General features: G+C 42.5%; 1 protein-coding gene across 1 annotated transcript in view; it reads right to left on the bottom strand.

Annotated features, from left to right (window-relative positions):
* The window catches only part of VIT (vitrin), a 53,506-nt gene that overhangs the window by 23,202 nt on the left and 17,175 nt on the right, over positions 1 to 13,129 (bottom strand). The window contains exons 5-9 of the mRNA XM_066546641.1: positions 11,742 to 11,875; positions 7,101 to 7,178; positions 3,760 to 3,840; positions 1,808 to 2,008; positions 1,248 to 1,298 (exon numbers count right to left, since the gene is read on the bottom strand). Of these exons, the coding sequence (XP_066402738.1) occupies positions 1,248 to 1,298; positions 1,808 to 2,008; positions 3,760 to 3,840; positions 7,101 to 7,178; positions 11,742 to 11,875 (545 nt within the window). The remainder of the gene's footprint in view (positions 1 to 1,247; positions 1,299 to 1,807; positions 2,009 to 3,759; positions 3,841 to 7,100; positions 7,179 to 11,741; positions 11,876 to 13,129) is intronic.

The following is a 13,129-nucleotide window of genomic DNA, read 5'->3' as shown; positions in this document are numbered from 1 at the left end:
TTTACTAAATTACTTGTCTTATTAAAGCAAATACAACCTTCCCACTGATTTCAGTGTTGCCAAAACTTTACTCTCAACACACATATCTTCCTCACTGGGGAACCTCAAAGAGGGTTTCCTAATTGCTAGTAAAGACAATAAAGGCCTCCTCTGTGCTCAGTCTGTGGGAATAGGAAATAGAAAAGAAAGCAACAAGCAGAACCAAGTTAGCAGGCACATTAGGTACTGAATGATGCAGATTTCTACAGAATTTAAACACTTTTGAATAGTGTGTTCACTTCTGTAAATCCTGCCATGCACATACCTACCTGCACATTTGACTTGATAAGATTAACCCCTCCAGCCCCTGCCTTTATTCTGCACTCACAACTAAATTTTACTTAATTGTGCTTCCCTTCAAGACCTGAATTACCCAAAAGATACTTGTCCTGCCATGTTCTTGGCTGTGGATTACTTGGCACTGGCGATGACTGCAGTAATGTGAGAGGAAAGCTGAGTTGAAAGCACTCAGAAATAGCTTTGGAGCATGAAAGCTAATGATAGCCCAGCTCCCTTTTCACTCAAAAGCAATCATATCCCCATGCTCAGAACCTTTCAAACAGTTGAAAATATTCTCCTTTTCTTGACTGCACAGCTGAGCAATTGCACAGTGTATGGAAAAACACCTCTATATACTTGCATTGCAGGCTGTGGGCTGGACTGGGAGCAGGCTCCTGGACTGAGATGCAGAGCTCTGAGCAGCTGCCATTCTGCTGTCAATAACAAGTGGCAGGCCAGGAATAACATCACATGTATGCCAGGCTCAGGGCCACAGCCTGGGATTTTTGAGAGAAGAGTGCTTTAACGTATGTCAGCATTTCAGAGCTTTCAGCCCTAAGCTTAGGTGGCTCTGCAGCCCTCTGCATTGTGTATTCTACAGCTAAACCAAGCCTCCCTTTGAAAGAGTATGAGAGAAGGAAGTAATAGGAAAATATGATTCAAACAGCAAAATCTTTGTCTCAAGTTTTGCAAACCCCAGCTTTTGTCACAGCTGAAATGGGCAGATACTCACTAGAAACACCTCCTCAGAACTGTGGGTGATCAGCATCTTTGACATTGAGGACAAGCATCTGTGTTTTCAGTTTAAATTCAGGCTTGGATTCAGTCATTGAGTTTGCTGAGGCTTGAAAGTTTATTGAATCATTGTTGCCCTAAAACCCACTGTGCTGCATGCCTTGTGGCTTACTTACTTACTTCACCATACTTACTTGCTGCTGCAGCTACCACAGATGCATATGCTGGGTGGACACTGCTAGAACCTAAAAATAAGAGATTTTAATTTTCAGCTATTGAAGCAAATCCCCACAATGCTAATGAATAACAATAAATGAAGAAGGAAAGATTAAGGAAAATCAAGTGTGCAAAAAAAAAGGATGAGAATTCCTTCACAGTGTTTTAATCTCAAAAATTCAAAAGCTGTTACAAAAAATATATTGCACCTTTAATCTATTGAAAGTTATCACAAAATTAATTCTAAAATGAGTCTTCACCTATCTGTTGATCTCTCAGTCTAGATGTGAGAATCAAAGAACTATTTATTGACTTCTATATCTGAAAATCATCACAGCATTTGCGAATGGAGAGCTTACTCTCACATGAATTGGTCTGCTGGACTTAATTTTTTTTTTCCACTCCTAGTATTTCTCCATTGAATTACTGAACTCATGATCCTCTAAATCATGGTATATCCAGCTGTATCTCTTGTTCCTTAAACTTTAGGAGAGCTGTCAGTCTGGAGGAAAGCAATGCAAACATCCATGCTACTGACCCATATCTCTGCCCCTGTGCAGTCCAGGTCTGGCCTTGGCTGGAGCTGCTGTGGTTCTGGGTGCTGCAGGTGTTGTGGTTGGCTGTGGCACTGTGGTGGAAGGCTCTGTCGTTGTGGTGGTCGGTGTGGGGGTTGTGGTGGCCATTTCTGCGGCTGGGGTCGGCTCCGGAGTTGTCTGATGCTCTTTGCGGGCTGTGTCCCCTGTAGGAACATTGACATGTCGCTGTGGCTGGATGTGTGACATGGATGGAAGTGGCAGCAGCTGCAGCACTCCATGCTTAAGGCAACCCAGAAACTGGCATTCTCTTCAGGATGCCTACAAGCACCCTCATCTGTGGAGCCATTAGTGCCTTCATTGTGGATGTGTAGTGCAGGTGCCTGTGTGACACTCTGCTCTCAGAGGGTGCTGACAGCAGCCTGTTGCAGCATTAATCCTCCCCCTACACTTTTCTGCTTTGGCCAGGAACACTCATCAAACTGACAGATGTCTCAGACCTATGAAATGGTTCAACCAGCCAGTTGCAGATTCTGTTTTGGCATCATCCTTTCTCAGTGTAATTAAGCACTTAGAAGGTCCATATAAATGGAAATCAGCTGGCATCTGGTAGTAAAGATGGCCAATCTGAGTCATAGACCAGAAAAAAAATTGCAGCACTGAAATGTTTTTGACAGAAAGACAACTTTTAGATAAAGATGATTTGGGGGAGAGGGTCAGAGCCAGAACAGGGAACGTCAGGGCTTTGGCTGAGGAGAGTGGGGGAGATCACCACCTGGAAGGTGCCAATCTCATCTAAGATTGACTCATCTCACAGTTGCTACTACTTTTAAAATGTATCATCTGTTGTGAGAACAGTGACAATTCTAGTGGCAAAATATACATCCTAAATATCCTTATAAAAATAGTCAACAAGCTTAGATTCTTCCAAGTCATTTTCTCAAAAAAGGTTCTTCACTATTTTCTTTTCCAGCTAGCTACAAGAAACTGCCCTAAAATATATTCCATGTTAACCTTGGTCTTGTTCCTTTCCTCTCTGCTGATAGCCCTGGGGATGGCCTGGGACAGTGTTTACATTGAAATGGAATGGTGCACACTCCATTCACTGCTGCACAACATAAGCTTGTGTTCTATTGCTATTTCTGGATGTTCTCCTCTTGGAAGGCATCGTTGTGAAACTGTCTGGTGGATTAATTATCACCTAATGCTAGGCAGTGAAAAACTCAGATCTCAGACAGTTTTAATGGAATAATACTGAAAGAGGGCTCAGAAGAAAAACAAAACAACTCAGCTGAAAAAATCAGCATGAATGGCTCTTTTTGGGCTGAACAGTGCACTGCTCCATGAAACTGTGCTAAAAGAAAGAAAACAGAGGGCACAGTGAGTCTTCCCCTGTGATCCTGTGCTACTGGAGTTGGGAGCAGGCACACTGGCCAGCTTTATACCCCAGCCTGTGAGGAGCTAGGAAGCTGGAAGCTAACAGTATTATCAGAAAAGCTGAGGAAGCAGCATAGTAAGAGCAAAGAAAAGCTGTTGCCTTGGTGCATGTTGGCTGGGTTTCTCATGGATCCTTTAACACAAGAGGAAGCTGTTCCCAGTGCTCCTGCAGGCAGGGTACCCATCTCTTTCACTGTATCTTCAAAGGGTTTGCAGGGCACATGCCCTGCATAGGAGATTGCCAAGAACCATAATGCAAGATTTTCAAGTTCACAAAACCTGAACTCATCCAAAGCACAGGCAGAAATTCAACTCTGTGAGTGCCCTCTTCTCTGAATTAGCAGAAGCCCTTCAAGCTCCATTTCAGTTTGGTTTGGTGGGAAAGGGGCTGTGGAGAGGAGGTTTGATGGGGGAGGCAAAGCTGTCTGTGTAACCAGTGTCAGAATGCTCCCTCTAAGCACCTGCAGGCAGATTGGGTGGGTTGGGTACTGTAAAGAGCACCAAGATCCCCAGCCCTTACCTTGATCTGATGTTTTTTCTGATGTGTTAGCAGTGTCTGCACTCTTCATACCTTTTAGGTCTTGCTCTGGTTTTTTGGGCTCTGAAGCAAAATTGAGTACATTAGAAAAGGCAGCTGTGTAAAGAAAATCATTTCAAGTCTCCCATTTAGAGATTATCAGTCCCCAAAGGAAGGCATCCTGCCACATGCCATTGGGAAGGTTTGGCAGTCCAATCAGAGCTTTATTACCTACTGGGAAAGAGTGATGACTAGGGAGTAGTCATCCCCTATCTTTCATGCCAAACTTTGGCATTCTTGCAGCCCAAAACCTCCTGTCAGTATTCACAGAATTTCTGAAGTGAGCAAGAAGAATGGGGGTTTGCCACCAACAAGCCAATACTCATAAGATTTAATGCATGATATTTTTTTTCCTCTGAGCAGTAGCATGTTCTGAGAACCAGGGTCATGATGTGTGTACATTGTTTGGGAAATACTTGCTAATGTGCAATCTTTCAGTCACTAATTCATGTTCAGATGTATTTCTTTCTTGCCTGACATTCTGAGATCATTATGGGGCCAAATCCTGAATGCCATGGACTGGCTTAGAAGGAAAAGGGAGATTTTTTTTTTGTTCTTTTTTTATTTCTAAGACCTAGAGACACCAAAATACTTTGAATACTCATTTTAGTTTATTTACTACTACCTCACAAAATAATCTGCTTCTGCTTTTTTGCACTGGAGAATTTTCTTCTTCCCTTTTTTGTTGTTGTTGTTGTTTTGTTTTGTTTTGTTTTGTTATTCTCTAGCTCTTTTGGCAGCATCAAGCTGTTAGAGAATTTACTGCAGTGTTAATGTTTTCCTAAAATTTTGTACTGTTTTTTCTAAACATCTTTTAATAGTTTTGAGCAGCTGTGAAGAGTTACAATTTTGGGAAGGCTGTGCCCAGAATTTGAGAAGCACTGTAACCACCAGGAGCATTTAAAGAAATGTCAGGGACTGTGAATCTCTGGCATCTCTGGGATGAGGACTAAAATTGCATCTCTGACAGCTGATCAGGTATGAAGCTGGATTTTTTGTTAATCTGACAGCAGTGAGCGTAATACTCAAAGAACTGCTTTTGCCTCCTACAGATAATGGATTTAAGTATCAAAGTGAACAGTGCGGTCTCTGTAATTAAATTAAAATAAAAAAGTAGCATTTTTTAATATTAAAAAGTAAGTAGGAAATTCTCTTTCACAAAATGGCCCTGGCTGCATATTACAGAGACTTTTATCTTAAAGACAAGCTGTTTGTAACAGAGAACAGCTGAGATGGTTGAGCTGAGGTGGCAGATCTAAGGAGGGCTGATAGGGACAAGGAGGGCCTGAGGAAGATAGATTGTGAACAATGGATCTCTATGCTACCTGTGGGACAAGGATGGGCAAAATCAGGCAGTGACATTGGGTTTGATAGAACAGTTGCTTGCTCTTCTGATAATCCTGGCCTTTCTCTGCATGAATGTACTGTCTGTGTTGTTAGAATCCTGGCATTTCATTCACACTATTTCATTCAGGAACAAAGTGAAGACTTGTGTCTTTGCTTTGCTGCAGGAAAAAGCTCCTGGTATTTTGTGTGACAGAACCCTGACTGATGATGTTCCCCATTTCTACACTGATTCTTACATTACATGGCTTTTGGCACTGGTGGAAGAGACCATTCTTTCAGCCTGCTAAGCTCAGTCCTGGCTGTGATTGTCTCTGGTCTGCTCTGAAATGTTTGGGCTGATATTTCAGGTGTGGCTACAGTTGGGAATAATGAGCTGTGATTTAAGGAACATTTCTCAGAAAAAGTCAAGATTCCCAAGGTATTGCCCTCCCTTCTAGCAGAGCATAATGTTTGGGTCAAGTAATTTCTGCATATGTGGTCAAGAAATATATAAATCTGTACATGTTTGATTGCAAATGCAAAGGTATTACAAATTAAAGGCATGGAATTCAGCTGCACATATTTGGTCTGAACAACTACAGCTTTGAGATTTAAATTTGCTTTTGTTTAAGTGAAAATATAAAGATGAAGGGCAATGAAGCTGGTGAAGGGGCTGGAGCACAAGTCTTACTAGGAGCAGCTGAGGGAACTCAGTTGTTCTAGCCTGGAAAAAAAAATCCCAAGGCTCAGAGGGGACTTAATTGCTCCCTACAAGTACCTGAAAGGAGGTTGTAGGTAGGGGATGGGGCAGTTAAGAGGAAGTGGCTTCAGGTTGCTCCAAAGGAGGTTTAGACTGGATATTAGAAAGAATTTCTTCACAGAAAGTGTTGCCAAGCTTTGGAGCAGGCTTTCCAGGGAAGTGATGAAGTTACCATCCCTGGAAATATTTGAAAGACATGAAAATGTGGCACTTAAGGACATGGTTATGATGGACTTGGCAGTGCTGAGTTGTACTTGATGACCCTTTCTGACCATAATGATTCTATGATTCTGTGAGAAAAGAGCTCTGTACTTTTCTTCCAAGGACCAAACAATAACCTACAGGAGAAGAAGAGGTCTCCAAGTAACCTCTCTGTAGCTTGGATGAATGCACCTAATCCCAGGCATTTGAGTTCATGGAGAAGATACAGCACATTTCCTTATAGCACAGCTGACTGTGGATATGCCCAAGAAGGCTCAGGCTCAGCAATCAGCAAAAGGACTGTGTAAGGGAAGTGCACTGTAGTATGGGACATTATTTTCTTTTTGTTTGCATCCCCAAGGGAGAGTCTGAGCCTTACATAGCTGTAACAGGGAGAAAAACCAAGTGTCATTTCAGTAACAGAGGTAATCCATGTGCACAAGAATGTCAGCTACCAGTGTGAAACTTGGTCAAAGACCTCTTCAAACAACTAAATTATTTAAACTGAGTTGAGTCTTACGGAGTAGGATGCTGACTAAAATGATTATACAGCGTGTTTCTTTTTTGTGGCATTCTTAGTTAAGCTGCTGTGCAGTACCATCTCTTTCATTTGTATTATATTACTATTTAATATTATACTGTCAGCACTGAGTATCCCAAGAGATAACATGAGTAGCATTAGGAGAAAACAACATGTGTAACCTCAAATGCTTGCATATAACCAGCACACCATCATATTCAGAAACAGATCTAAAGCAAGGGGGAAACTATTTGGAACCAGAAGTCTGTGGAACATGGTGTGACCAAAAAATAGAAATTGTCTGAGATGATTTCCGTATGCTTAAGAAAAAAAAAATACCATGAATGATTTGGATGACATACTAATGGATGCATGAACTTCTGCCTCTGAATAGTTATGTCTTTGTATTATACAACTGAGAAGTTATGACACATAGTTGTGAATGGATGTAAGGAATAGTCAGTCACAAATACTTGCCTGATTTAACAGCTGTACTTTTTGAAGAAGAATATTCAAGGGTCGATGGATATGTCACACCTTTTCTTGGCTTGCCCTCTACAAAAAATATATATTAGAAGGCATCACAAAATATTCTGTTTTCTTCATAAATTTCTCATCTAACATAAGCATTCAGAATCAGATCCCTCTTCTTTACTGCCCAACTCATTTTCGTAAAGATTTCTTTCATCTGATGGTAGAATGTCAAAACCATACCACTAAAAATATTGGTGCTTAAATCCAGAATCATAAAAAAGGAGTTAGAAACCATGAAAACACAGTACTGGGGAGGATTTGCAGAGGCCAGTTAGTTCATTCCTTTGCTCTCAAATGATATTAAGCACAAGGGGACCATTCCTGAAAGACATCTGTACAACTTTTAATTAAACCCACAGCTTCCCTAGGCAGCCTTCTCCAATGCCTGACTATGCAGTTGACTTGGAAAGCATATTTGATGTGGGATTCATTTCATCACGCACACAGCATTCTTCTCTGACCTCACTTCTGCAAGATGCCATTTCTGGCAACAGTCTTTTGCAGTAATCACAGTGAGAGAAGGCTGTGCTTGTGTGTGGGAACATATGGTACCTATATTTAGATCTAAAATGAGAGTCCTGTCTTGAAACAATGGAGTATGTTTCCCAGTTAAGCTTTAAACCACAAGTCTCTTTTGTGCCAGAGCAGACGCCATCTCTGTTAGCACTTGTGCCCATGCAATTCCATTTCTTGGGACAGTTTTTACAGTCACATACATCACTGAATGAGAAGTGTTGCAGAAAAGCCCAGCAGGGAATACTGCTTTGGCCTCTAGGAGCTGAGGGATGTAGGTGTTCCGGACCCTGGTGACTGTCTACGAGATGCTGTGCTGTGTCATGTGTCTGGACCACCTCTGGTGAGAGCTGCCTCCTTCTCCTGATGATCTCTCCTCTATTCCTTTGGGGGATTCTTTCAGGAGGTACATAGGGCTCTGCAAGCATGTCAGTTGTCATCCTGGGTAATTCATACAGAGACCAACAGCACCGAACAGAATGAATTCCTACAGACTGAGCCACTTCTGGGGACTGGGGACTGTTTCTCCTGTGATGGTGATGCCTGAAGTTTTTAGGTTTTATATTTTTCAGATCCGGTATTGAATTAATGTATAACTCTGAACTCCATATAGATCATCAGTAAGCTCCCTTCACATTTTTGTCAGGTAAAACAATCCTTCCATGCCTCAGACCCCAAAAAGTATAAACAAAAAGTGAATCAGGGGAGGAAACAAACCCAGGGAATATGACTTCATTACCTGAAGCTATAATTGGACAATTAACCTCTGATATGCAAATAGACCAAACTTATATCTGTCTTAGAAACTGGGGAATGTCATCCATCTGGCGTGTAGCCTCTGTGAGGCTTTTGCCCAAGGTGTATCTATTGAAGGCCTTTAATAAACACCTACTTTATTCTCTTAACTCTGTCTAGCCTCTAGGTGGCCACTCCAAGGCATCAATGGCACACAAAGAAAAGTACATGCTAGAGGAACTCTAATGAGCAGGGAAGTCCATGGAGCTGGAGAGTCCCTGTCTTTTGTCCATTTTCATGTCTCCATCTCCTTTGTTTTGCTCCTCTTTGAAATTTCAGATGTCATTACAAAACCACAGATAAAGAAGTTAGAGTTACTAATGACGAAAAAAGCTATTCCATTTCTCATTTACAGTGATGTAAGCTGAGAGCAGCTCCACTAAATTCAACACTGATCCACCAGAAACCAGAGCTGGTAAGTTAGCATGAGTGGACAAACTGGAAAGAGCTTCCTTCTGGGCTTCTCTCTCAGAAGCTGGTTGAAGTGAAGGGCAGCAGGTTTTCACATCCGCTTCCCTCTGAGTTAAAACTGGGATCAAGAGCCAAGAAAGACTAGGGAGATCTGCTAATTTATTAGAAAGACAGAAAAATTACAGGATCATAGACAATTTTGGAATGCTTTCCTTTATCCCAAACAGAGAATGAGCTTTCAGTATGAGCAGTTGATGCATGGATGCAACAATAGCATGATAATCTGATCTTAATTTGGTATATTTCTGTGCTAAACTGATTTCTAATGCAAACCTGGAGGGTGGGGAGGCTGGATTCTGGGATTTTTGATTGACAGCAATTTGCATCCCATTTGTGACTAAGAGGTAGGCCTGATGCCTGACCTGAATGTGGTCCTGCTCTCTGGGGCAATGCTAAGATGTCTTTTTCACTGTTGGGAAAAAGTTACATCTAGGTTGGAGTTTGCTTAATATACTTAAAAATGTGTTTTCATGTGGGCTGAAAATGTGATGAAAACATCAGCTGTGGCCATTGAAATACAAGTGTTTTCATGTTTTCATGTGATGAAAACATCAGCTGTGGCCATTGAAATGCAAGCTATGGCATGGTGGCTGCTATAGTGCAGTGGCTGTTCACCCTCTCACACTTATTTGTGGCTAGCAAACCCAGAAGTTCAGGATTATTTTCTTAACCCACTAGCTGCAAAACTCCCACTAAACCGAATGGAATCATTCAGCTGAGTGCCAAGGCATTTCAGTGCTTGAAAGTGAACACCAAAGGGTTTGCATACCTCCTGGTGTGCTGGCTGCAGAGGACAGACCTCCTCCACTGCCCCCAAATCATGCCACTTTATTCCCTGGGTCCCCCAAAGATTCCTCTTCCGTGCTCTTTTGTGTGGATGTTCATTCACAATTTAAACATCACAAACTAGGTGACAATATCCTAACTAGGAATAAGCTGTTGGCACATTTCCAGGGTGCAGTATTGCACATAGGTCTGCTCTGATGAAAGAGAATTCAGCTGGAGAATAGGGTACTCAGTTCTAAAGCTGTCCTGAAATTAATGCCTTAGGTGACTTTATATTTTTATTGGGCAATGCTTTATGCAGCTCTGGCTTCTTATGACTCATAATCATAAAAAATCCATCCCCAACTCCTCTTTTTCTGAGAAGATCTGTATGCATTCAGCCTCAGGCTGCTGAGATGAGTAGCACAGCCTCCCTGGTTTTAGTAGTCTAAATTTCTCTAAAATTCTAAATTTCTCACATTTTCTGTAGGCATAGTGGAAGTTTTCTTCCTGTTCCTATATAAAATACGGAATGTACGTTATATGATATGTGAGATTTACATTTGAGCTAGTTTATAAATTAAGAGTTCTACTGTCATGAATGAGAGCACTCAGTGTGCATAGAATTAAGTGCACAAGGCACAAATCTCATCCTGCCTACACATACCCAGGTTTGTCATAATCTCCTTTGATATGCTCTTGTAACTTTCTCTTGTATCTTCTTTTATAGTGTCTCATTAATTAAGAATAAAGACTTATTATCATAAATAAAAAATTCCTACAGTTTCATGGAAGAATTTCTACAGTTTTACGGGATGACAACTGAGCAGCTGCTGAGGTAAAAAAAAAAAAATCCTATTTCCCACTTATGTGCCAGAATTACAATGTGCTGTTTGTTGGAGAAAAAAACTGTAACAAGTACAAGTAGCAATTCAGCTATTCCAGGAAATTCCTACTCATCCAAAATAAATCCTTCTCATAATATGGTATACCCATGGCAGACTACTGTAAAAAAGTGCATCCAAATACATGAATGCAAAATTAAGATGACAGTTTGTTTTGGTCAGTTTCTGAGACCTCTTTTGCTGTCTACAGATTTTCACATGAAAAGGACATTATTTTTAGTAGGTGTTCAGTTGCTTGAGCTGTTGATTTTTCCAGGAATGATGTAGTTAACTAACATCAATTGGTTGTACCTGTCTTAAACCTCCAAAAGTGCAGACCAGCAAGAGCTGGCCCAATGTATCAAGAAGTTAGATTTAGAATTTTTATGGAAAGCAAGGTCAAGCAAACCCTCTTTCACAAAGGTAGAGTGAGTGCAAGTAGGTTTAAGATAATCTGAAGCTGGTGTAAAGGGGATCTAATTTGCAAAAAAAAAAAACTTTTAAAATCTGTGAATTTTGTTGGTAAATGCAAGTGAGCTCCTGTATATACTATGGGGAGGAAAAAGGAATGAGAATTAAAGCAAGATGGATTTACCTTCACTGATTAGATATCAAAACTATCTGGCTAACAGAGGTGGAGAGAGTTCTTGACATACTTGGGATGCACCAGTCAAATTGCTTCATATGGGGTTTGCATACATACAGCAGGGCTATATGGGATTTGACATAGGTCTGAAGTCATTTCAGGAGATACAAATTCAGGTTCAGGCTGAGGATGTTTCAAATGGCCAAAAGGCCTTTCAGTTCCCTCAGCAGCACTGCTTTCCAGGGTGAAGAGCAGGAGACTTTATGCATCAATAGCTGGAGTTAAGGTGCCTTCCAAGGCTCAGTCCAGAGCAGCCATCACCTCCTGCAGTGGGCTCAGACCTGGGCTGGGCTGGGCACACCCCTGGCAGGGTGCAGGTCTCCTTGCAGGCTACAGGGGAAGCCCAGGACGAGAAGTGTCTCAAATGCACGATTCCTGCCAAAGATGGGGGGTGGGCCTGTGGTGATTAACCAGGTGTGTAAAACGAGAGGCTGCCTCCCCCTCTGCCCACTGCTGCTCAGCACTCAGTGGTGGGGAGCAGGAGGGCAGTGCCCCAGCCCAGAACTGTACCTGACACCAGGAAGGATTCCCTCCAGCGCGGCAGCGACAGGGACCGGACACCATTGGAGAAGCTCCCGCGGTAACCAGAGTGCCCGGCGACTTTCTGGACAAGAACTTTCCCACCTGTGTTGTCAATTATACCACTGCAAGGAGGAAACAAAGTGTCTGAGGGGAGAAACGCCACAAAAACCTTTCTACAGTGCAAGAGGTATGAAGTGATTCCTTTCACCTTGAAACCAGGGGTGGTGGTGGGACTGGGATGTCACTACTAAGCCTGCTGCTGAGAAATATTTGTGCTCCTTCCACATAAAGAAGAGCAGTTTGTTGCAAAGTGCTGTCAGGATCTGTTTGCTCTTCCCACTGATCTGCTGGTCCTCTGTTTAAGCTTGACCTAGTTGCACACAAGGAAAAGCTACTGCCTTCTTTACAATTCCTGCAAGCTTGATTGAATGACTCAAGATACAAGCAGAGGTTCTCAGAGGAGCTTTCAAGCCAAACACGTGACAAAATGTGTTTTCTTTGACTCTCAGTATGTGTTTTCTGCAAAAGTCCAAGCACGTTTCTGACCCCAGCCTGGAGTAAACTGGACACAGTATTTGTGGAAACTGTAGAAAACCTGGCAGACTCCAGGTGTGGTGCACATCAAATGGTGTTTAACACACACTGTAACATGTACCTCCAGACAAACAGAAATCCTGCAGTGTATGCAGCCTGCTCTGGCATCACCAGGACAGCAGGTCAACTGGGAACCAGCTGCAACTGCAGGGGAGTTGTAGGGCTGGCAGTAATGAGCAGGCAGGAAAATAAGTACTGGGCAGCAAACAGGATTGAAGAGTGTGTTAGAAGTGTACTTTGCTGTGGTAATTGTGAGAAGCTGCTGTTGAAATAAATGTATGGAGAAGAAATTCACTGTCTGTGGAATTGCAAGCTAACAAAGCCTAAGCCAGCTGTCAAATAAGAAAAAGTGAAGTCCTCACTGTAACAATACAGCCAGCCGGGCTGCAGGGAGATTGCAGTATTGCTACCAGTATTTTTTAACTTCCCTTTGGGACTAATTCTGCACGCCGAGAGACAATTCCCACTGCGCACCAGTACGTGAGGGAGGAACTGGCGGCTGGAAAGCCGTCCCCTGGCAGTCATGCCCGCAGCGAGGGCAGAGCTGCAGCCAGGAGGTGGCAGCGCTGTGCACACACAGCTCCTCAGCCTAGGCTAGGGGGGAAGTCCCAAAGCCTTGACTATCCCACTTTGCCCGAGATCCCAGGCATTTCACAGAATCGGAAGCACAGCATAGCTCAAATAACTCCAAACTAAGTCAATCAGTCAATCAGCCTGCATCCTTTTTGGCTGGATGCATCCTGCCTGTGCATCCCAGGTCCAGCTGCAGTGTGTTTTGGTTG

The sequence above is a fragment of the Molothrus aeneus genome, chromosome 3 (assembly GCF_037042795.1).
Source record: "Molothrus aeneus isolate 106 chromosome 3, BPBGC_Maene_1.0, whole genome shotgun sequence".
NCBI classification, from domain to species: Eukaryota; Metazoa; Chordata; class Aves; order Passeriformes; family Icteridae; genus Molothrus; species Molothrus aeneus.
This window is presented reverse-complemented; position numbering and strand designations above follow the sequence as displayed.